The sequence below is a fragment of the Dasypus novemcinctus genome, chromosome 8 (genome assembly GCF_030445035.2).
Source record: "Dasypus novemcinctus isolate mDasNov1 chromosome 8, mDasNov1.1.hap2, whole genome shotgun sequence".
Lineage (NCBI taxonomy): Eukaryota > Metazoa > Chordata > Mammalia > Cingulata > Dasypodidae > Dasypus > Dasypus novemcinctus.
This window is the reverse complement of record NC_080680.1, coordinates 44,490,171-44,515,976: the sequence shown is the minus strand read 5'-3', so window position 1 is coordinate 44,515,976 and position 25,806 is coordinate 44,490,171. Positions and strand designations below refer to the sequence as shown.

The 25,806-nt window shown below is 40.0% G+C and overlaps 1 protein-coding gene across 2 annotated transcripts in view; it reads left to right on the top strand.

Annotated features, from left to right (window-relative positions):
- LOC101443045 (histone-arginine methyltransferase CARM1-like) overlaps positions 1 to 25,806 on the top strand; it is a 303,051-nt gene that overhangs the window by 195,431 nt on the left and 81,814 nt on the right. Inside the window, exons 5-6 of one of the 2 annotated variants that reach the window (XM_071216706.1) lie at positions 9,004 to 9,114; positions 16,625 to 16,696. In XM_071216706.1, coding sequence (XP_071072807.1) covers positions 9,004 to 9,114; positions 16,625 to 16,696 — 183 coding nt within the window. The remainder of the gene's footprint in view (positions 1 to 9,003; positions 9,115 to 16,624; positions 16,697 to 25,806) is intronic. The other variant, XM_058301776.2, reaches the window with a different exon arrangement.

The window sequence follows — 25,806 nt, the reverse complement described above, 5'->3', positions numbered from 1 at the left end:
TAATTAAAATAATTTAAATAATCTGTGCATGTGAAATGCATGTTATCTTTCTAATATTTTTTAAAATTACTTTTACATTTACAATCCATGCTGCCAGTATGGTGCTTCTGAAATGCAAACACAGTATGATTCTTCTGTTTAAAACTTTTCAACGATACTTCTTTGCTTAAAAATCAAGTCCAACTCCTCAGTACTGTATACAAGGCCCTCAGTGATCAAGCATCTGCCAATTTCTTCCACTTTTACCCTTGCCAGTTCATGCCTCAACCACAACTTCACTTCTCCCTCTGACACACATCTTGTACTCCTGAGGAAATTTGCTACCTCCCAAAGATGACTGGCTCTGTCATCCTAAGATGCCTTAGTTCATACTTCTCTGTCTTCCTGGAATTCCCTCCCCCAATTCAACTGTCTTAACATTGACTCTCTATAGTAGTCACCTGCATGAAGTTTTTCTATTCCTTTTTTATACTCTCATTGTGTCTTTTATATAATTCTGTCATTGCAGTTGTAACATGTTATTGCACTTCTTTCTCACTGAACTCTCTCTGCCATGTCTCTTCTTTCTTTCTTGTCTCTTTCTCCCTACCAGATGGTCATGCTTTATTCATCTTTGCATCCTCAGCACCTAGCAGTGCTTGGCACATCTGGTACACAGGAGGCACTTAATAGATGTTTGATGGATGATTGAGGATCTAGGGGGGTAGGGCAGGGTGATTGAGATTGAGTCTATTGGCAGCACATGGAGGGGGGTAATCATGGAGAGGCAAGCTAAAAGTGATCAACATACTTCATTCCCTAATTGTAGAGGAAAATAGTTGGAGAACTGGTAAAGGGGTGGTCAAAATATCAGTGATGAAATTGTTGGTCATCTGCCAGATCACCAAGGAGAATGAAACACAGGTGCTCATAAGCATTAGTTCTGTATTATTTAAATACAGGCAACCCTCTAGTTCAAAGCAAGTTTCCCTGCATAGCGGATGTGGAGTTCTGTCTTACCATGAGCGATCACTGCAGAATTCTCCTAATGAAAGTGCCAATTATCTGAACAAGATTGAAGTCCAAACTGCAGAGGCTATAAAGGGAATGTCTTGTGCAGACTTTGAGAATGCTAAACATTTTTTCTTCTCTGACAAAAAAACCCAAGTAAGAGAGATAATGGGGGCTGCAAAAGCCTGCGCAGCTGCATGTGTATCCCTTTTGTTACTAACTAGAAGCTGCTCAGTCAAACAACCTGTCAATAATTTGGAAATTGGAAGAGGTAAGTGTAGTTGATGGAGGTAGGTAACAATGATGATTGAGTTCAGTGTACAAAAGCATGGGGGCAGAGGTACAAATGGACAGGCCAGGGAAGGTGAGGATAGATATAACAAAATGATGGCTGGAAGAAGCAGTAAAGGCTGTGAAAGTGGGAGTGTGGGTGGGGCATAAAATATTGATGTATAAGGCATACAAAAATGGCAACTGGGGCATTGGACTTGTGCTGGCATAATTCAGAGCTGCTGCTGATATGCTCAAGCAAATAAAGTAACAATGAATAAAAAACACCTGCTCTAACTTGAGGAATTGATTGTGGGGTAATCAAGCCCTTGATATCTGAAAACAGTTATAAAAATGCTGGGGTGCAAGAAGGTTAACTGTGGCCCAATATTATTGTAGACTGAACAGTACAAAGAACTTTGAATTGAAGGTGGAGAGAGTAGATAAGGGCATAGTCTGAATTAGAGAAAAAATTTTAAAGCCTCATCCCTGCCTTTTATTCAGTGCATGACCTTAATCCATTACTCTGACCCTCAGCCTCCTTATCTAAAACATAGAGAAAACAATGCCACCATGTTGTAGAGCTATCATCATGAGTCATGCTTTTCCTAAAAAGTACTAGCTGGGCATAGAGCATTGTAAGTATACAACAAATGGTAGATACTTATTTTTACTCTATTTTTCAAGGGTAGTTTTGTTTCACATATCCATAAGGAACTGTATATTCCTTCTAATTTTAAGCTAACAAATTCAAATAAGGGAAGCAGATTTGGCCTGATAGGGCATCTGCCTACCACATGGGAGGTCCAAAGTTCAAACCCAGGGCCTCCTGACCCATGTGGAGCTGGCCCATGCGCAGTGCTGATGCGCGCAAGGAGTGCCATGCCACGCAGGGGTGTCCCCCATGCAGGGGAGCCCCACGTGCAAGAGTGCACCTTGTGAGGAGAGCCACCCAGCATGAAAAAAATGCAGCCTGCCCAGGAGTGGTGCCGTACACACAGAGAGCTGACACAGCAAGATGACGCAAGGACAAGAGACACAGATTCCAGGTGCCGCTGACAACAATACAAAAGAATACACAGCGAATGGACACAGAGAGCAGACAACGGGGGCAAGGGGGCACAGGGGCAGTGGGGAAGGAGAGAGAAATAAATGAAAAATAAATCTTTAAAAAAAATTCATAAATTTGAATGCACTTGGAGGTATATTAGCCCTGTCCAGACATTTTGCTGGAATTCTTTGCTCAGGAAACCACAAGAGTACATAATCAGAATAATCTGTGCAAGTGAAAAACATGCTGTCTTTCTAATATTTTTAAAAATTACTTTACAAATAAAATCACAGAACATTTGACCACTGTTTCATGGATCAATTGTTGACTTTTCCCTGTTAATCCTGCAGGGAGTTCACACCATTTACTGGTACTTTTCCATTTAATCCCCAAGTTAGCCATGTTTATAGTTACTCCCTGTGTATCCAGTGGGCTACTGAAGATGAATTCTCTCTCTGAACATTGTGAGCAAGACATTTGAGATATAAAGGATGAAGTGGTGTACCAGTAAGGGTCCCTGCAGGAAAGAGAGGGGAATATACAACAGAATATTTTAGGAGAGTTAAATAACAGGACTGTTTACAAAGGTGGGGCAGAGTTAAGGGAAAACAACAAAAGGTGGTGTGACTTCTTTGGACCAGCAATACTGGGGACCTGTTACCACCCCCAAGCCCAAAGAGGCAGGAGGAAGGAGTGGTTACTGGAACCCTAAGAGACAGTCATAGCTGTAGGATAGAGCCATCTAATCAGAGCTGTGGCCCCTGGTATAAGAAACATAACCAATCTATGAAGACCCGGGAAGGAAGAAGCCAAGAAATAAATCACCTCACCTCAATGTCCCCACTCCCTCTGACCACCTGTTGGTTTTTCTCTTGAATGATCCCAACTAATGTCTAATGGTAAGGAAGCCCATAGAGGATGGTGGAAACCTGTGGAAGCCCACCTCCAGCAGGGTGAGTAGCAGAGAGTAAACATGAAGGAACAAATATCATGTATCTGGCACAATAGGCATTGACTAGGATAAAGCAACACACCACCATCTACCATTGAGGAGCAGTGATAGCACCTGAGGAAAAGGAAGTAGTGTATGGCAGGAAGCAGCATGGGGTGTTCCAAGAAGGCCTGTGGCATGGCAGAAGGCTCCTTCGGACAGTGAGGAGAGTGACCCAAGGGACTTGTTCAGAGCACAGTCAGGGAGGGGTGGAGCTCATTGAGCAGGACAAGTAAAAAGTATTAGGACTGTGAGGTAACTTGGAGGCCAAGAGATAAGAAGTGGGCCAGGAAGCAAAAGACAAAGAAGGTTGAGTGAAATAGTTAAGAATATACTTTTTGAATAAGGCAAGAAAATCCTCAGCTCATCCTTTTTGGATGATAGCTTTATAATGTGAGAGCACTCCCAGATTCCAAACAGCTGGAAAACTCATAGGCCTTTTCCAGATGTTTCAGTGTTGAATTAGGAGAGTGCCATTTTGGGTCATCCATTCAGTCCTTTAGTCAACTAGTGTTTATTAATGATTTATATGTGCCCACTGTGCTAGTTGCTAAGATAGAAATGTGATTCCTATCTTCAGCAAGCTCATCTTCTAAAAGGGAAGATAAACGTGTAAAGAAATGCATGTAATGTCCTTTGACAAGTTCTATTAGAGAGCTACATACAAGGCAATCCTAGCCTTGAGAGAAGCTCACTGTCTAAGGAAGTCAAGGAAACCTTTTCTGAGATGGTAATATCTGAGCCAGATCATAAAGGGTGAATTTCCAGAATAGAGAAATGAGAACAGAAATTTCACCCAATGTAAATGCATTGGTCAGTATATGCTAATTACTAAAACTACCAAATCTCAGTGGTTTAGTATAATCAAATTTACTTCTTGCCCATGCCAACTCTATGGTGTCAGTTGTTCTTGCCAAAATGGTGACCCAGGTTTCTTTCATCTTCAGTGGGTGGTCTCCAATGTCATTGCCTAAGTAGAGAGGGTGAGTCATCTTGGCCTGGAAGTGCCACTCATCACTTCCACTCACACTCCATTGGCCAGAACCAAACTAGCCACATTGCCACCACAGCTACAAGTGGGGTGGGGAAAATGTACTCCTGGCTGGTATCTGTTTCCCAACAGCTTTACAGTGAGGGCGCATGAACCTTTGGTAGGCTATTACCTGTCTGTACCACAGGGAATCGCACATGAGGGAGCATGAAATCAGGGAGAGGGAAGTAGTTGCTGAGCCAAGGGTACATGGGAAGAAAAGAATGAGTGGAATACAGAAGAGGAAGAAAGCGTGGTCATTGTTGGATTGCTAAGGACTGAGAAGATTAAACCAAAGAGATCTGGCCTTTTCCTCTAGCTGTGGAACCATCTAAGTTATTTAAGCAGGTGGGATATGATCAGATTTGCATCTCAGCACAGTCTGCCTTTTTCTTTCATCTTTTGCTTCACAAAAAGAGGGTCACAGTAGTGCAGAGAACACAGCACTGGATTCTCTGCCCAGCTTTGCCACTTACCAGTCATGTTACTATGGGCTGGCTACTTAGTTTCTCTGAGCCTCAGTTTCCTTATCAATAAAATAGGGACAAATCTATGTACTCTCCATTCCAGGGAGGTGTGAGGATCAAATAGACGGTGTCAGGGGAATGTCCTTTGGAAGCTAGAAAACTATTCTGCGGATAAAAGGGTATTTTTATTATTCTGTTTTGTCTCTGCCTGAGGGAAGCTATTTTCCCCCAAGTCATGAAAGTGTAACAATGTCTTTCAAGGCCCTAAAATATTCCTAGTTCTGTGATGGTCTGCCAGCAGTAGAATTAAAATATGAGTTCAATAAAATCTTCTCTGAGAACAAAGAAATACAATCACAGGTAGTGTTATAGCTGCAAGTCTTTCTCAGATGCCATGTAAAAAAGCATAATGAAATTATCTGTTTTAGGGTCCTCTTTTCTCCCACAGTTTTGGAAACCCTAGTTGGAAAGAGGTAAGGTAGTGTATTTCCATTATGGCTGTTGGTTTTCACTATAAAATTTATTCTCTACCCTCCTAGGCTTTGTTTTCAAGGTCTCTTGGCTTACATAGACAGGCAAAATATCCCTCTACCTCCTTACCCTCTGTTCCCAGTCCCATGACTGAAAATTCACATGGAAAGTTATTGTTTGTTTGTTTTTACAAATTTTACCTTGTTTGTTTATTCAAGTAATATTTACTGGAAAGGTAAAGCAAAACAATGTAGTGGAATCAAAGACAAGTAAGTGAAGAGAGAGACCAATAAATGTTTTATTTGTAAAGTTAGATATATTAATGGGTTTATTAAAATAGAGAACACCAAAAGACAGACAAATTTGTGTGGGGAATCCCTGAATTCTCTCTTGGGCAAGTTGGTTTGGAGGTATTAAACTCTCCCAAATATCACTGAACAATCTGTTAATAAAGCTGAATGTATTGGAGCTTCAATAAGGTAGAAATTATCCTAAAACAGTCTTAGTGTCTCAAAAAGGGGAAATCAGAAGTGAAATATTTATAAAATTTGGGATCTGGGCTCAATAAGTTTAAGGTGAGTTTTGCAAGGTGGAAAATTGATTGTGATAGCAGAGTATTCTGGGTTCTGAGTTTCTAGGTTCTTGGCTATACCACATACAGGAATTTAATGACATGCCATAGGGTAGACAAGGGAGTAAAGAATTTATTAAGAAATGAGAAAAAGAAAACCTACACACTCAAGACATAGGTATGGACCATGCTATAGGGTGAAAGGCATACTTGGGGCCCTGGAATAGGCCTTTTTAAGGCCTTTCCTCCTCCCCTTCTCCTTTTTAATGAAGGATCTCAGCTATCTGCTGTCCTGATTGGTTGCCTTTCTACCTTCATCAGTCAGCTTTCAGGGAACAAGTGGGAAGACTTTCTGTATGGAGTTATCCAGGGCTTCTTTTGAGCCTGGGAGTTTCAAATGGGACCTTGTGGCCAGGTCTCTCATGGGCTTTTTGGCTAGAATGGTCATGGCTTTGTTCTCAATCAGCTGCCTTCCCTTAGGGGGATTCTGGGTGGGGTCATGTGACTATGTTCAGACCAGGAGCCTTCCCTGTTTCCTAAACTAATCTGCTTCAAGTCCCCCTTAAAGAGTCTACATCCTTATTCTTCAGGAGGAGCTGAAGGGTGATGGTCATTCTTCTGTAGCTGCTTCCTGCTGGTTAGGGGCATGAGTCCCTGCCTGATAGGGTATGAAACTCTCTGGCTATTCTATTGAGGTTGAGGGAAGGCAGGTCCAGCACTGTGGTTGGAACTGAATGAAATCCCTGCATAATACATTGTTCTGGAAGGTATTGATTCTGGAAGAAATAAACTTACTTAGAATTTTGAAGATACATGTTCCTACTGAAAGAATAAAGAAAACGGTGGTAAATGGCCCCAAAAAGGGGGCCAGCCATGACACACTGGACCATGGGAGTGAGAAAAGCTAGGTGCTTCCAGAGGCTACATCCCCTGAAGTTGAAAGGCTTCATCTTGTAGGTTTCAAATGTTGTCTAGGACTGTTCCAGAGTGCCAAAGATGCTACTGGAGTAATTTACATAGAAGCAGCATTCCTCCTTGAGGAGCAGGGAGTTTCTTCCCTGTGCTGCTGTTAGGATGTTTAGGGCTCTGCAGTTTTGCAGCATGATAAGTTTTTTAATACACACATGAGCATGAAGCTGGTGGAATTATCTGGATAATACTAACAACAGATCTGATTCTTTTTCAAGGTCTAAGCTCTGTTTCGATGTAGTCAAATAATGTTATTTTGGCTTGATTTTTTTGGAAGCTTGCTTCACTGTGTAGGTTTTTTGTTGTTGTTGTTTTACTTCTTCTCTAAATATGCTCTGGGTTTGGAAACTTGTCTTCCAATTCTATGGACTAAGTTAGCCAAAGTTTAAGCCCCCTCAGGTTCTCTCTCCTTTTCATTTACTCCTATTCCTTTTCTCCTCTTTCTCTCTCAGAGGTAAAACATTTATTTGGTTTGGATTCTGCAGGGTAAAGAGAATTTTAAAACACTGCTCTAAGATGTGCTTTATTCATACTATTAAAATAGGCAAAGAGTTTCCCATCTTGCTTTTCTAGGGCACTTGTCACCAGAGCACCAAGGTGCAATTTCCATTATCTGTACATTTTGCATCCATATCCTGGGTAAAACATGGAATCTAAAGCAATTTGTTTTCAATTGAAAAAGGCTCTGGAAAGGTTCTTCTGAACTTGGTGCATCTTTCTTTGGGTTCCAGATTGCACTCTCCAACTTAACCACCTCCACTGACTGGCAAACTTTTGTGTTCTTGTAATGGGCCATGGCCATGTGAAGAAGATGTTTTCCTGGGGGAGATGAGAAGTGAATATTAGTATTTCTGAGAGTATAGACAGCCTGACAGCCAATTCTGGAGATGGGGTGACATTTTAAATTGGTAATGCTCCTAATTAATTACCCAAACCCTAGGAAACAATATGGAATATAGCCACAGCTCTAGAATTAATATAAGTGAACACTGTGAACCCATTACTAACAGCAGGTTCTCTTAGAATAATGGCACAGTATCTGTGTCAGCACAGTGTGATATTGTGTTTAAAACTCTCTCTCTCTCATTTCCTATTTTTTGGAAATTTGTTTCCTGTCCTCAGAGTAAAAAAAAAAAAAAAAACTTATCTAATTTTTCTTTTAAAAATATACTTTGTTTATTTTTCAAACATTGCCTGTTGACATTGCTGTGCTGAAATGCCAGGTTTATAGAGGGTAAATGTAAATAAGGTATGATTATATGGAACATGGTCTTGGAAGGCAGCTTCTAGCCTCTCCCCACACTTCCATCTCGCTTACTGTGAGCTAAACTTGGGCTAGTGGTTTAATGGCTCTGACTTTCAGCTCTCTCATCTATAAAGTGGGCACAGTAATGGTATTTACTCACAGAGTTATTTTGAGGATTTAAAGCCAAGTAAAACATGTGACTCAAAGTTAGTGCTTAAAAAAAGTGACCAAGGAGATGAAAATTGCAGTAACCTGAAATCGCAGTGACCAACCAGATCTTGACTTCAGCAGTACTTGGGGAGAGGGACCCCGTATACCCTGTCCTCCCCCTGCCTCTCAACTTGTAAGTCCTAATTACTGGCTCCTTTGTGCCAGTAAATAGTGATTTTCTTGGTTTATGTCCTACGTCTGAACACAGACCAGATAAACCCTTCAGATAAACCTCCTGACTTGGTGGAGGAGACATGGTGAAAAAGCATATACCTTCCTTTTGGATTTTTCAGAATTTTGTTTTTGGCCATTTCTGAACACATGATCCATACATTATTTGAGATGGATTCCATCTTGTTCATGCTGATTAGCTAGAGAAGACTCATTAATGACACTCTACTTTTCCTAATCCTAAATGTTCTAAAAGCAGCCCATGTTACAAAGAAACAACAAAAATAATAGCAGTGGTTTGAGGAACTCCTTCAGGTGCCCTGCATGAATCTCATATTATTTAATCCCTCAGCAAACCTACAGAAACAGGCATTATTAACCCCATTTAACACGTGAGAATGAAATGTCTCTCAGAGATTCGTAACTTAGCCAAGATCACACCCTAGGAAACACCAAAGCTAGTGTTTAATTAGGTCTGACTTTAAGGCCCAAAGTTGGCCTGATGCCAACAGCTGAGCTCTGGCTTTTATTTTCACCCCTGTCTTTGTGTTCTCCTTTCCTTCCAGGTGGTTCTAGATGTTGGTTGTGGATCAGGAATACTGTCATTTTTTGCTGTACAAGCTGGAGCTAGGAGAGTTTATGCCGTTGAAGCCAGTTCGGTAGCACAGTATGCTCAGGTGAGTGGTTGGATTTTAAGGGAGCTGTTTATTAGGTCTTCAGGGTACTGTCAGGGTACCAAGTGGTGGACTCTTCCAGGTAGGTCATTTTCAAGAAATTTTTTTTTGCCAGGCTATACATTTTTCTGTTCAAATGTTGCTGCTGAAAGATTCTAACTTCTTTGTGGTGATTAATATGGAAACAATTGAAAATTTCCCTGATACGGAAAAATATAGCAAAACTGTGTTCTTCCCTGTCCACTAAATGGTACGTGGAACTGGCAAATGTTTATTTTCTTTAATGACCTACCAGAGGAGTCAGATTCACTGGAGCTAGAGCTTTCTCTTTTTCTTCTTAAGTACTGTGCTGCTTGTACCTGCACTACTTATTTTAAATGTTACTTTGGCTTGGGGTCTGTTGCTCCATGGTTGTGGTCAGATGAGGAGATAGGCCTCTGTGTTTCAAGGGGCTTTTTTTTTTCAGATTCAGCATCTGATTAGAGGACAGGGAAATGCTTTGTTTTAAATATAGTGCTCTATTATCATTATGAAATGTGCACAAATATTAGAGAAGTCAAAGAGCCAGGTAATAATAGCTTTCAGTAATATTTAGATAGAATAATAACTCAGTCAAGCTGCAGAGATTGAATGTGTGTATGTGTGTATGCACGCGCACATGTGAACAGGTTTGTCATTCATACCTGGAGGAGGTCTGAATTTTAATTAGGGATAAGATGACAGAGAGGTAAGCCTCACTGTTTCTCCTGTTAAACATCATGGAACTTTCCTCCAGTCAGTCATCTGAAGCTCTGAGTTGGTTTTGGAGTGAATGAGCTAAGAGGAGGCAAAAGGAGTTGGCATGTTGGGTTTGGAGGGAGAGCGCCAGGGCCTAATGTTGTTTCTCTCCCTTAACTTCTTTCAACAAACTCTTGGGAAAAATATTTTCACTTGTTTGCTTCTTCATCCTTTGTTTAAAGTTGTTTTTATTAAATATCAGTATACACAAGAGAATATTTATAAAACTTGCACAATGTAAAGAATAACAATATAATCAATGTCTATACCCACTACCCTTTTAAAGAGATAGACCATTAGCATCCCTTTAAAGGCCCATGCGCCTCATCCTGATATATCTCTTTTCCTCCCTACACAAAGGTAATCCCTACCTTGAACTTTTGTTTATCATTCTCTTATTGCTCTTTATAGTTAGCAATTATGTTTCTACTCCTAAAAATAGATTATGACTTTTCTATAAATAGAATCATAATATATGTATTCTTTCCTTTTCTTTTCTTGCTCAAAACTGTGTCTCTGAGAGTCATCTTTGTTGATGCACATAGCTGTTGTTTATTCATTTTCAATGTCGTATAGTGCCCCATTGTATGATCCACTACAAGCTGTTGGTCCATTGCACTGTTGACAGATTTTGGATGGCTTCCATGATAAAAGTATTCTATGAACTTTCTTACACACACCCCCTGCTGCATCTTTGCGGGAGTAACTCAGGTATATACCTAGGAGTAGAATTGTTGGGTCATGGGGCATGTATGTCTCAAACTTTGCTGTGTATTTATTTTCCAAAGTAATTGTGCCAATTTTCACTCCCACCAGCAGTATATGGGAGTGTCTATTGTTCTACATCTTTGTCAGCACTTGATACTGTCAGACTTTAAAATAGTTGCCAATCTGGTATTTATGAAATATCTCATTGGGTTTTAATTTGTATTTTCCATTTACTAATGATTTGAGCATCTTTCCAAGTGTTTTGGGCATTTGTGTCTTCTATTATTTGAAATGCCTGTTGTCTTTTGACAGTTTTTCTTTTGAGTTGTTTGTCAATTTCTAATTATTCATAGTAATGACTTATATATACTGGATATTAATCCTATGTCAGTTATATAGGTGGCAAATATATTCTCCCAATTGGTATTTTCTCTTTGTGTACTAATAAATTTTAAATATGGAATTCTAAATAAGACTAGAGAAGAGGAGAATGTAAACTTATAAAGAGAGATATCTTTTGTTTGAAATAGTCAATTGTCTTTTAAAGAAAATTTAAAATGAGGAAAAAAAAAAAAAGAGAGATACCCACAGATAAAAGTGTCTTCTACTTAGATCTTAATAGCTTTTAAAATGTGTACTTAAGGATATGGAATTGAGTTTGACTTTTTGCCAATGTGGCTCGCTCATTTATTTATAACTTCATTTCATTATATTCTACAATTCTGTTGTTAGACAATATAGGGGAAAAAATGATGATTACATTCTATTTTTGTATTTAAAGAGCTTCTATATAAGGAATATATAAAGGAATATATAAGGAATATATAAAGGAATATACAAAGAACTTCTATATAAGGAACTGATCCTGTTATCTATTACCAGAGACCAAAGAAAGAAGGGCATAATTTAATTTTTCTCTCATGTATTTTAAGGTGGTTTGAGACACAAAAGAGTTGGTTTTTAACCCTTAAAAATCCAATAGTATTTTAAGAGAACAGAGGAAGAAATTAGCTATAGATATTTTTTTATTCCCTAGCCATAATCCCATCTGCAACCCCAACAAAAACTCTTAATAATTAGCAGCACAACACAGGAAGAGCTGTACTAGAGTTATGCATGCTACTGGCTTCTCTAAGAGAACTCTCAACCTGTTTAGCACGTCTGCAGGATTGTCACCTTCTCACGGTTTGGGACCACCCTTGTGGACATTTTTACCCAGAATGTGCCTGCTTTATAGTAAGGGCCTCTCATAATAAGCCAAGACAGAAAAGAAGAAAAGGGAGAGAACTTAAAATCTTAAAAACTTATTTGGAAATAATTTCAAACTTCCACAATAGTTGCTAAAATTAAATTAGTTCAAAGATTCTCCAAATTCCCTTTGCCTAGACTCTCCTATTGTTGACAAGCTTTGCCTCATTTTCTTTATCATTTGCTCTTGTTTGCTCTCTCACCACACACACACATACACACATACAAACACACACACACACACTTTTCTTTCCCTAAAGGTCAGTTATATATGACTGAACCCTTTACCCTTAAACATTTCAGTGTGTGTTTCCTAAGAATAGGGTTATTCTCTTACATGACCAAAGAATAAATTAATAAATTAAAAATAAATATGAAATAAATATTTAACTTAATGTTAAGAATAAATTAAAGATGAAAAAGAACTGTACAATTACTTGTGCTTAGAGTCTTCCAATGTTAGTGATGAGTGGGTGTTAGGGGAAGCCCCAGGTGAGTGAAGAGACACTGTCATGAGCATTCAGGTTAGAAGAGTCTACACTTAGCAGCCTCTTCTCATGCACAGTATTCCAGGAAGTCTCGATATTAAAAGCATTAAAGCCAGTGTTCTAAGGAATTCCAAAGCACCCTAATTAATTTTATCATTGGTTTTAGCTTCTGTAGAGGAAGCTTGTGGTTCAGTAATCTTTCTTTCCTGTATACAGCTGGGGCAGGCTGGGGCAGGAGTTGCTTTCCAAATGCTGTCGGGTCTGCAGGGAGTCCTTGAAGTCTGTTTGCCCCTACAGGCAGGCGGGTTTAAAATGTACTCAGGGCCGAGAATGATTAGGATCTCCTCTAAGAGCCGATTTCAGAACAGCCTGATCTCTCGGGATGAAAACCGTGGCCTCTGCCATGCCCGTGCTCCTGCCGTGCGTGATGAGGACGCTCACGGTGCGTAAGGCCTTTCGCCCTTGCCGAGCATGAGCTGTATCAGCTCCGGGCTTCTGTTTCTAACGCTGACACTCATCTGCAGCATTTGCGGGTGTGAACAGCACACACAACAGTTTCACTCTAAGAATAGGCTTCTGTAGCAGCTCAGCACACAGCACATGGTGCTCCTTTCGACCTTTTCATTATTTGGTAATTGACCCACCAGACATTTAATTCTTTCCTCTGGAGTCTTCATTAAATTGCTCAGGAAAGATAAAATTGCAACAAGAAAGAAAAATGTACAAATTTAACTACCATCGCCTGGATTCTTCTTCACACACCAGGCTTCTGGGCTGTAAGTAAACAGAATATTTTCAAATTGCCTTGAATTCAACTCCAGTTGCACTTCGTAGCTCAGCCTGATTTTGTAAGGGCTGGTCTTCCAATGGCCCGATGATGCAAATGCCTCCTTGTCTAGAGGGCAAGTCGTTTTTTTTGCAGGAGTGGTAATGAACTCACCCTGGTGCAGCCCCGTGCTCTCACCCTGGGCCCTATATCACATTTATGGGCCAATAGTAAGAGGACATTCCTGCCCAAGGAACGGGGCAGAACTAAATGTCCCTCATGGGTATCCAGCCTGTGAGCCCGTCTAACTTGAACTGGCAACTATCTCTTGTTTTCTTCATTTTTCTTTTCTTGCATATTGTCTTAGTTTGCCAAGGGTGCTGTAATGAAGTACCACAGACTAGTTGCCTTAAATAACTGAAATTTATTGTTTTACAGTTTTGGAGGCTAGAGGTCAGAAATCAAGGTGTTGCAATTCTGTGCTTCCTGTTAAGTCTATAGGGAAGAAACTGCTCTGTCTCTCTCCCGGCGTCTGGTGGTAGCTTGCCAGCAATCCATGCTGTTCCTTGCCTTGTGGCATAACTCAGTCTCTGCCTCCATCATATGGACATCTCTTCTCTGTTTGGGTCTAATTGTCCTCTTTTTAAAAGGATAAAACCTAATTGAATTTGGCCTTATCTTACCTAATAACATCCTCAAAGTTCCTGTTTACTTCCAGGATCATATTCACAGGTCCTGGGGCGTTAGGACTTGAACATGTGTTTTTGAAGGGCACAATTCAACCTATATTACAATTGATCAGATTACTTCAGTAGGACATGACCGAGGGTGGGGCTTAATCCTCTTACTGGACTCCTTTATAAAAGGGATGAATATTTGTTGAGAGAAACAGAGAGAAAAGGCACAAGCCTAGAGAGGAACTCACAGAAGCTGAGAAAGAAAGCCACAGAGCAGCAAGAAGCTGAAAAATGGAGTCTGGGGAAGACAGAGACCAGCAGATGTCACCATGTGCCTCGTCATGTGCCTGGCCAGATATAAGGAATCCAGGACTACCACCAGCCAGTCCTTGTGAAGAAAAGCATCACCTGATAAACACTTGTTTAGAACATTTTCATGGTCTCAGAACTGTAAACGTTCAGTTAATAAATCCCCATTGTAAAAGCCAACCCGTTTCCGGTATATTGCTTTGGCAGCCTTTAGCAAACTAAAACAATTGTATTAGTTAAAATGAGGCCAAACTTGATTAAGGTAGACCCTTATCCTATATGACTGGTATCCTTATAAGAATAGGAAATTGGACCCTGACAAAGAGACACAGGGGAGAGCACCATGTGATGACTGACACAGAGATTGAAACCCAAGAATTGCTAGCAAATTGCCAGAAGATTGGAAGAGACATGAAGGATTTTCCCTTATAGATTTCAGACTTTTAACCTCCAAAACTGTAAGAAAATAAATTTCTTTTGTTTTAAGCCATCCAGCTCATGGTTCTTTATTACAGAAACCCCAGGAAACTGAGACAAGGGTGAGTGATATTAGTAAATAGATCCATGGGTTATAAGCAACTTAAACTTACAACCAAGTTCTCTGGCACTGCTTATAGTAATTGTGCCACTTGATAATTTGACTTTAATACACAGTTCCTATGTATGCCTCATGAGGATGACTTTTAAGTAGTCAAACCAACTATTTCTGGGCCAAGGGGTGGTAGAAGTAAAAGGAGGGAAAGACAGGTGGAATGGGAGCTATTATGATGCTGCCTCTGTAGACCTGCTGTCCTTACCATCTAAGGCTGCTCTGTCTGACCTGGTAGTCTCTAGACACATGTAGCTATTTACACTTACATTTAAATTAATTTATAATAAAAATTCAATTCCTTACTTGCACTAGTTGCCCTGCACATTTACTTAGTAACACATATGGCTCATGGCTATCATATTGGGCAGTGCAGATATAGAACATGTCCATCCGTGCAGGAGGTTCTGTTGGGCTATGGTGATGGACAGGACACTTTTCTGGCATATGATTGCCAGGTTGATGGCTGGGTTCACTGCCAGGAACTGGCAGCCATGGCCAGATCGGACTGGCTTGATGTGAGGTGAGGCCATGCTCCCCAATTCTTTGGGTGGGCATTGTTTGTTCTTCATTTCTTTATGCATGACATCTGCACTAGGAAACAAACACTGATGCAGAGAATTGCATGCAGGAAATTAATTTAGGAGGTTCTGGGGCATCTCCCCTGGTGGGGAGTGAAGGAAGCAAGTTTGGGTAAGGGAGAAGTTGAGTATAGTCATAATGAAGGCCTCAGTCACAAGAAGTTCTGGAGCCGGAACAGCCATTCCGAATTGAACCATCTTAAGGCAAAGGCCTCCATGTTCCACATTTTTTATGCGGACTCCCCCAGGAAGGGGTGTGACCTTAGATCAGATGGCTCTCTGAAGCTGAGAGCAGTTCTCAGAACATGGCTGAGAGCCATCAGCTTCCAGGTTTTTCAGCAGCTGGGGGAATGAGTGCTTCATCATCAAAGAAGGATCCATGTGATATGCCAAAGTGCATACTACAGGGTTAAAATTCAGGATCCTGACTTTGGGCTACAGACAGGAAGCTGGTGGAAAATAAAGGTAAAGATGTGATAGTAAATCAAAGGAAGGGGGTTGGAATGAGGGAGCAAGTGGGATGATACTAGAAGCTTGGAAAGACCAGGGTCAGCAACCAATTTGTTAGGGATGCTTTAGATGTGGGCACAAATTTTATAGAAATGAAGTTTATCACCTGATCTGATGTGCTCCTTACTATTCTGAGCCCTGTGAGGACATACAGAGCACAGGTAGCTACGATCTCTCCCTTCAAGTAGATTTTAAGTGGACTTCAAACAAATGAAATTCTTAACACAAAATGGTGATTGCTAATTGCAAATGGCTGGCAGAGATGAGAAGCACCAGCGCTGGGAACAGTTCTCCTGGGCTGGACTGGGTAGGGAAGCCTTCAAAGAAGAAGTGGAACTTGAATTGGATCCTGAGGGATGAAAAGAAATTATGAAATGCTCCTCTTTCATTTTTCACCTTTTACTGCCAACAGTGAGACTTTGATGCCCTTAGATTCCCATTGGATTCCCCACCATTAATGTGTTTATAGTCTCTCCACAAATGCTGTGAAGGCCAGTTATTGGAAAGGTATTTCTGATTATTAATCTTGATCACTAGAAAGAGCATGTATTTTCTAGTTGCCTCCTATGAATTTATCCTAATTTCAACTCTTCAAGCTAGGGTTTTTCTCCAATTTCTTAGGTGTCTCCTCTTGATAGTTTTACCTCCTCCTCACTCTCCCACAGACGCCAAATGCCTGAGTTATGAAAGTCTATTTAGTGTTGCACTGAAAAAGAAGTTAAAAGGTGGCATTAGAGAATCTGTTAAGGAAACAATAATAAGCATTTTGCAGAGCTGAGGTTTTAGAACTTTAGATACATTTCCGTAGGGATAAACTCTTAAATCTTCAGGAAGATAATAATCCCGCCCCCATTTTACAGAACCTTCACGAAGTGAGGTCATGGAGAAGAGACACAGCTTGTAATACACAAAGCCTCACTACCTCCGTCAAGGTAAGCAGGGGTTTCCTTTGAGCATAGAGGTGAATGCATCTGACCAGGATGCTGGATCGCTTACTTCTCTAAGTAGTTAATCTAAGGGCGAGGAAAAAGCACCTTTCTCTTATCAAGAAACCTGTTATGAAGCACTTAAACAAAGAGACAGTTCTGCTGTGTAAGAAGGAAACCTGCCTTCATTGCCAAATTCAGCTTTTAATGTACTTAACAGAGGAGCAATTAAAGTAGTCTGTATGGAATGCCTCTTGGTTTGCCACAAAATCTCTCCCAGCAAAGAAGAGCCCTTGTAATAGTTGGATTGGTGAATTTGCAAGAACACAGCCTGGGAGAGAGTCTTTACTCAACACTCATTTCACTGTTAGGTAGGCCCTAAACACCTAAGTTAGGATTAGAATTGAATATGCAGGTTCTGGAATCGGACAGCTTGGAATTATAAATTTGCCCTATGACCTAGCTGTATGGTATTGACAAGTTTTATGTTTCCTCTTGCTGCTATAAGAAGTTACCGCAAATTTAGTGGCTTAGAATAACACACATTTATTACCTCACAGTTCTGGAAGTCAGAATTCTGAAATGGATCTTATGGGGCTAAAATCAAGATGTCCCAGAGCTGAGTTCTTTCTGGAGGATCTGAGGGGAGAATCCATTCCTTGCCTCTTCCAGCTTCTAGAGGCTGCCTGCATTCTTTGGCTTATGGCTACACCATTCCAACCTCTGCTTCTGTAGTTCCACCTCCTTCTCTGACCCTGACCCTCCGGCCTGACTCTTATTAGGACACTTGTGATTCCATTGACCCACCCAGGTAATCCAGGGTAATCTCCCATCTCAAGATCCTTAATTTAATCACATCTCTGAAGTCCCTTTTGCCATGCAAGGTAACATCTTCATAGATCTCAGGGATCAGGACGTGGATGTCCTTGGGGAATCATTCTGCCCACCACACATTACTTGACCTTTCTCTACCTCATATTCTCCACTTATAAATTATGGATAATAATAGTACCTCATAAGATATTATGAAGATTAAATGAGAAAATCTGTATAAAAATTATAGTACAACGCCTGATATTCTCTAACTATTGTTATCCTGGCCCTCGTGGTTACTTCATTTCATCTGTGTCTCTACAAATCAATTGAATGTGCATCCTAGGAAGGGAATTGCCAGGTGGCAGTGGGGAGGATGGGGCCATGCAGAGCACATTTGAACAGATTGTACAGGGCACTTCACCAGAAGCGAGCCTACCTCCTCCAGCCCCTAAAGTAAGAGCAATACCCCTTTTATCTGTTTTACACATCAGCCTTCTGGATCAACTTTTGTTTGAAGAAGAGGTATGGAGACCAGAAAATCTTTTGAAACCAAGTCTGATTTCTTCATTTTACAGAGGAGGTATCTAGAAAAGTAAAGGGATTTGTCCAAATCTACCGTTGCCTTTCCTCTGTCGTGGAAAGTTGTCTTCACTTCCAAACCTGGCTGTCTATCACCTGGATATTTAAGCCATAATTCAAGCTACTTCTTAGCTCACTTTTTATGTTTCAGAAACCCACTTTTCTTTAGGCAAAGTCTTTACTCACAGCTTCCTCCCCCTCTTCTAGTTCTTCTGGTTACCCTATTGCCCCCAGCACTGAATAATGCCCCCAGTTTGATTCCGGGCATTAGCAAAAAGAAGCAGTATATTCAGAGAAAGTGCTTGTTGATCCAAAACATTTTTCTGTCACCAGCAGCTAGACTTCTTAGGGAAATTGTGATTAGGCCGTACATTTTCTTGGCAAGTAAATCAGGGAAGGTACAATAGACTATAATTTAAACACACCAAATAAAGAAGGCACCATTTGAGTTCTCCCAGGGAATGAAACTAAAAAGCATTCCGATGGTCGATTACTAAGCATCGCCAGTGATGTCCAAGAATTCTCTTCACCCCAGCAAAGAATTTGCCTCATATACCCCCAATTTTACCTTTCTCAGTGAATTCTGGGTATCTCAAGAGTTTCACCCTGTGGCAGGTCCTGCAAGAAACAAAGCAAAACCAAAAAACCAAGATCAATGTGTTTTGCTATGTGAGACTCCTTCAGACGAGACCAAAGTCTGGAGAGCAAAAAATTCAATCAAATCAACAGGTTAGCATCTCCTCACAATGCCAACTAATCACATTGACTCCTTATTTTCCACTGAACTGATGAATCCTCTTTCACTCTTGGCTGATGGTTTTGCCGACATGTAGCATCAAATTAGTATCCAAGCTTGCTCTTTCATCTACTGTAGCTGAGGAAATGATAACTGGTTTTGCCACCTGGGTTACTTTTTAATGATCTGGAAGACCACAAGGAGCTGGCATTTCTTTTGTGCAGTTCTTCATTTAACAACCTCATAACTATCTGAAAAGTGCTTTCTTGAAAAGAAAAAAAAAAGTTCTGTTCCTCTTAAGCAGAAGCAGTAATACCTCACAATTCTCTGATTAAGCTGTCACACTGCGCATGTGACTGGGCACCTGACCTCCTTGAAACTGACTTACTGCTGAGGTTTTTTGGTACTGGCACTGCTGCTGATCTGCCAAGGAGATGTGAAATGACAGGCGAGCATCCATAAACTTTAGTGGGAATGGCAAGTAAAGTACTCAAGAAACTTCTGGGGCCCAACCACCTCCCAGTGCAGTGTTGGAAGGGGAGATGTGTTTTGCTTTAAGATCTCCGTTGGGCAAATGGACTTCAATCATAGGTGAAACCAAAGCTCTCACTACAGGGCACGCAACACAGAAGCCACAAAGATGCTGTTCCATCTCCTCATTGCCCCGAAGGTAAGGCAGCTTCTTCCAACAGGTACCAGACTTAGAACTGAATGCAGGAAATGGTTCTCTCTCCTCCCTAAACTCTTAAAAATATAACATTTGCAACCTCAAAACCTCTGTAACGTAGTGTCTAAAAAAGCCACTTCCTAAATATTGGAGGGCCAAGCACTTCAGGCAATGACCTGGTCATTACTGATTATATGCATCTACAAGGTTTAGTTGTGTATCATGATGGGTAAACATTTTTGGTTATCCCACCATAATATTTACATTGATTTATCTTGGAAATTATAAATAAATAAATATATATATTATATATGCATATATATGTGTGTGTATGTATGTATATATATATTACTGTCCTCTCACATTATGTGTATTATAGATATCCTTCAAAGTTAAAATGAGATACCACTGTGTTTCTTCAAAGAGTAGAATTTAAATGACTGACAATAACAAGTGGGCGAAGATGTGGCACCAGTGGAACTCTTGTATGCTGTTGGGCGAATGTAAGATGACAAACTTTTAAAAACAGTTGGGCAGTTTCTCCTAAAGTTAAACTATACACTTACCTGATGACCTACCAGTTCCCCTCCTAGGGAGTTACCTAAGACAAATAAATATATATTTCCACACATATTTGTATATGAAAATCTTGAAATAACCCAAATGCCCATCAACAGATGAATGGATAAACAAATTTGCAGTGTGCCCAAACAATGGGATGCTATTAAGCAATAAAAGTCACTGAACTAGGGAAGTGGTGGTGGCTCAATCAGTTGGGCTCCCATCTACCATATGGGAAGCCCTGAGTTCACATCCTAGGGCCTCCTTGTGAAGGCAGGCTCACCCATAAATGCCACAGAGTGCTGCCCGGCTCTCAAGCGCCATGGAGAACTGACTCCGCAAGGTGACGCAACAAAAAGGGAGACAAAGCAAAAACACAGAAGAGTGTGCAGTGAATGAATACAGAGAGCAGACAACAAGCAAGCCACAAGGGGGGCAGGGAAATAAATACAGATACAGAAGAACACACAGTGAATGGACACAAGAGAGCAGACAGCAAGCAAAAAAAGCCTGAAGGTGGGGGAAGTGAATGAACTACTGATACACTTGGCAATGTGGATGAATCTCAGGAGCATTATGTTGAGTGGAAGGTGCCAGATACGAAAGAGCATAAACTGGATGATTTCATTCACATGAAATTCTAGTACAGCAGAACTAATCTATGGAGACAGAAAGCAGATCAGTGATTGCCTGAGGATGGGTGGTGGTGAGCAGGGGATGGGAGTCTGGGTTGACCGAAAAGAGGCATGAAGTAAGTTTGGGGGTGATGGAGATTTTCTGCATCTTGATTGCAGTAGTGGTTACATGGGTGTATATATTTATTAAAACACATCAAACTATACATTTAAAATGCATGTTTCATTTTATGTAAGTTATATCTCAGTAAAGATGATTTTAAAAGACAAGTGTACTTCTCTTTAACACTACAAAATCAATGCAGTAATGCAAAAAAAAAGATAAAAAGATTGAAAAAGAGGGAAAGATGAAATAAAGATGAAATCAACAGTATTTGTAAATATATATTTTTCACTAGTGGCACATGAAAACCTAGAGTTATGTGACTGAGAATGTTGACTTAATATTTTGTGATAATGTGATTAAATGGTCTAGTTGTATGTGAAGTTTATTTTGATACTTGGTTAATGAGGACTGTCATGGCTGAGAACAACAACACAGAAAGATATGTAAATTCAAAGGGAAGAAAGGCAAATGGATTTAGCTAAGTAAATCATTATGCTTATTTTTCAATCCATCTACCAATGATACAACATACTAAAAACTCAGTTAATGTTTCTTTTCCCTTATGTCAATCAGGTGTTGCATTTTTATATTTTTAAGAAATGGGTTTAAAATTATTAAAATTCTTTTTGGAAGATTTTTTAACAAGTTAGAAAATTGTGTTTCCAAGTTTTTTTAATTTTTCAGATATGAGAATTTATATCATTTTCATCAACAAAATCACACAACAATGAAACAGTCCCAAATAACCATTTTCAAAATGTTCTTTCCATAACATGGTTTTGTTTTTTTTAAAAAATGGTTCCTCTCTTTCATTACCAAAAGTTATTTTTACCTTGGGAGAGCAAATTAAGTTTATTTTTTCAAAAATACCTGCTAGTTAGAAATCATTCTAACAGCTACTTGTCATCACAAAAAATTTTTTAAAATTGCAACTCTTGTGTTTTATTAAGCCAGTAAATTCCATGATTCAGCTATAAGTGAAACAACTCTTACAAATACTTTGCTCTGAAGTAAGTAGTAAAGACCCATTGCTATAAAAATTTCAAGGACAGGATATACGTCACTATTGTAGGGTGGTGGGAATATGGAGAAGTGTGGGAAAAATACAATTAATGTAACCTATTGACTGTAGTTAACAGTGATACTATAATACCCTTACATCAATGCCAAAGATGTACTGGGTTAATAATAGGGGGTATGGGGAAAATATGCCAAATGTACACTGTGGACCATAGTTAGTGTTTATAGTCTGATGATATTATTTCATAATCTGTAACAAATATTCCACAATAGTGTGGTTGTTCATGAAGGGATGTTGTGTGTGAATACCACGAATGTGCATGATTTTTTTCTAAGTTCACAACTTCTATAATAAAAATATATTTTAAAAAACACAAAAATTTCAAGGACATTTCCATGTTATTACAAAGCACTATAAACTATCCTTTAAAGGTCCTTTTTAACATGTAAAGTTAACCATGTTGGTGACATCCCATCACCTTAAGTGGACTTCTAACTTAAACTACTTGCCCCTAATAACTTGCTGATATATGATACTGTGAACAAATTTCACGTGTCTCTATATCTGAAACCTTCTCTTTATGTAAAAGTTTTAAAATTCCCATTAAAGCAACTGCTCCATCTGTGGGTTACATTTATACAGTTTTCCCATGAAGCACTGATCTTATTAAAGATTATGTGATCTTCTCCAATACGTCATTTCTTTTATTGGCTCACAGAAAAGCAGTTCTTCTGGTATTTATTATTGAAACAGAACCTAGAATATAACATAACACGTGTTAGAAACATGTTCTTAATATACATGTATAACATAATTTTTCTAAATTCTTTTCACAAATCATCAATATTTTCTCTGTATTGTCAGTAACAGTTGCTGACAAATGAATATAGTTTCATTTTTTCTCTACCATTTCCTTCTATTATTTCAGCCATTTTTACCACAAAGGGAGGAACAAGTATTTCTCATCGACGTGTGGCTTTTACCTTTTGTTATGTAAGGAATCTCAAAAGTGGCTTACAGTGTTTGGAGAAATTTTATGAAGAATTGGATTGAGTAATGTGTAACTTTAAATATTGCTCAAAAATTTATAAAAGTTGATCCTCATGTCTCAGATGCTGAGTTGTTTAAATGTCTCGCAAATCCTGGTGCTTTTAATTAGCACAAAAATACCCTTAATGATATTTGGTGTAACTATGTATTTCAAATAGTCTTCTTGTTAATTTTGAACTTTTTAAGCTGTCTTCTTTAGAGAATTAGATAGCCATTATTTTTGCATCCCTCTGGCATGGCCTTCCCTACCCTCATCACCCTTGCTCATTCTTCTCCAGCCTTGCTGGCCTTATCGCCACTCTCAGAAGCAGCAAGCATTCTTCGCCCTCATGACCTTTGCTCTAATGGTTGCCCCTTAAGGGAAAGTTCTTCCCACGAGTAAGCACCGGGCTAGCACTCACTTCATTCAGTTCTCGTCAAACCTTAACTGAAAGAAAGGTCTTCTCTGACCACCCATTCTAAAGCAGCCATCCTTTGGATCATTTCCTATTCCCTTATCCTTTACTTTTCTTTACAGCACTTTTATACCTGACGTAATCCAAATTAATAACCTGCTTCTCTGTCTCCTACCACTAGCCCAGAGGTTCACAACCAAGAGTGATTTTGCCCCCACCCCTACCCCACATTTGGTAATATCGGGAAACATTTTGCTTGTCGCAACCAGGAAAAGAGGTGCTACTGGCATTTGATGAATAGAAGCCAGAGATATTGCTAAATGTCCTAAAATGCATGGGGCATCCCCACCCCACCCCAGCAAAAAATCATCTGCCTCAAAATGTCAATAATGCTGAGATTAAGAAAGCCCGCTGTAGGGAAACGGGCTTGGCCCAGTGGATAGGGCTTCGTCTACCACATGGGAGGTCTGCAGTTCAAACCCCGGGCCTCCTTGACCCGTGTGGAGCTGGCCCATGTGCAGTGCTGATGCGCGCAAGGAGTGCCGTGCCATGCAGGGGTGCCCCCCACATAGGGGAGCCCCATGTGCAAGGACTGCACCCCATAAGGAGAGCCACCAAGTGCAAAAGAAAGTGCAGTCTACCCAGGAATGGCACCAGATGCACAGAGAGCTGACACAACAAGGTGACACAACAAAAAGAGACACAGATTCCCATGCTGCTGACAACAACAGAAGCGGACAAAAAGAAGAACACACAGCAAATGGACACAGAGAACAGACAACTGGGGCAGGGGTGGGAAGGGGAGAGAAATAAAAATAAATCTTAAAAAGAAAAAAAAAGAAAGCCCACTGTAGACTGTGTGTGGTATGAAAGAGGGACCGGTATCTGGTCTGTGTTGTCCGAGTGTTTACAGCTGTGCCTGCACAGAGGAGGTGTGCAATACATGTCTACTGAGTGAATGAATACAATGAGAGTGCAGTAAAACCTTAGCATAGTGTCTGGCAAATAGTAACTATTCCTTATCACTTAACAAATATGTATTGAGCTTTACAATATGCCAAGCACTGTGCTAATTTCTGAGAATGTAACAGAGAGCAAGACATCCTAGGTTCCTGCTCTTTTAAAGTTTATCTTTTAGTGAATATTAATATTAGCTGTTGTTACTGTTATTTAATTGCTATTACTGTTTTAGTTTACATCAGTCATCCTGACACTACCTAGGGTTTCATGAAGCCATGGTTTTTTGTTTTGTTTTATTTCTGATGATATGATTTTTTTTTTTCAGAGATGCCCTGGAAAACTTGGAGCTCTTAGGGATACAGCCTGGTGTGGTATGCACAAGAATTGTAGAATTTGGAATCAGACAGCCTAAGTTGCTTTTTGGGCTACAGCATTTAAATGAGTATATCGGTCAGGATAGGCAAGGTTATGCTGCAGTGATAAAAGATTCCAACTTCTCAGGGCTTGTAACAAGAGATTTATTTTTTACTCAGACATATATGAGCCTAGGACTTATTTTATTGACTGGAGCAAGTCACATAACCAAGAGTGTGAATTGGGCAAGAAAATATAATTTTATCCCAGGAAGGTAGAAGGGAGTATTTATAAACAGTAGGCTACCAATTTGGTGTCCTCATCTTCAAAAACAGTCTATTGGTCAGACTTCTTTTGGTTGCATATCATAAAATGATAACTCACATTTTCTTTAAAAAAAAAAATGGGGGGATTTATTGGCTTTGATAACAAGGCAGTCCAGAAGATGGGTGACTTTGGTGATTCAAAGCAAATTATCTTCACTCCCTCTCTTGCCCCCCCTACCTTAGCTCTGCTTCTCTATGTTGGAGTCTTTCTTCTGCAAATGGAGGGGAAGACCATTGGCAGCCCCTGAATCACATCTTGTCTGATCCATGACTCTGAAAACAAGTTACCTTCTCCTCCAGGCACACACTGAAAAAATCCTGGGGGAAATTTTTGATTGGTGCCTCCCTGAACCAATCACTGTTGCCAGGGGAGTACTGTGCGTGCCAGGACCTGAGTCACATGTTCCCTTCTGTGACTGGGGTAAGGGAGCAGCAGCTGTAATCGGCAGCCTTACCCTCATGACAGGATCAGAATGGGGGAGTAAGAATTTACCAGAGGAAGAAAGGATCCTGCACAGGTGAAATCGGCAGAGGGCTCGCACAGTTACATACCTCACTTTATCACTCTAAATAAGAGAAAGCATGGGAAAGCGTTTTGTTAACTGTAGAGCATTGCCCAATGCTAATTGCTGTAATTATTCCTTTCAAATTGAATAAAAAACTACATTATTTACTAGGGTAACTTAATGCTGGTGTCAGGCAACTATTGTTCCACACATTTAGCTAGGTGAGTGTAAAGTTGCAATGAATAGGCAGGAGGTTACCAGCAAATCGAGTAGGTCAATGACAAAAACAGTTTAGTATTGAACCCAGAAGTGGTGCTTGTTACTTAGGAATGTGGCTGCATCTACAGGATGACAACTACTACACAGCTCTAATATGAAGAATTCTGCAGTATTTATTTGCTACT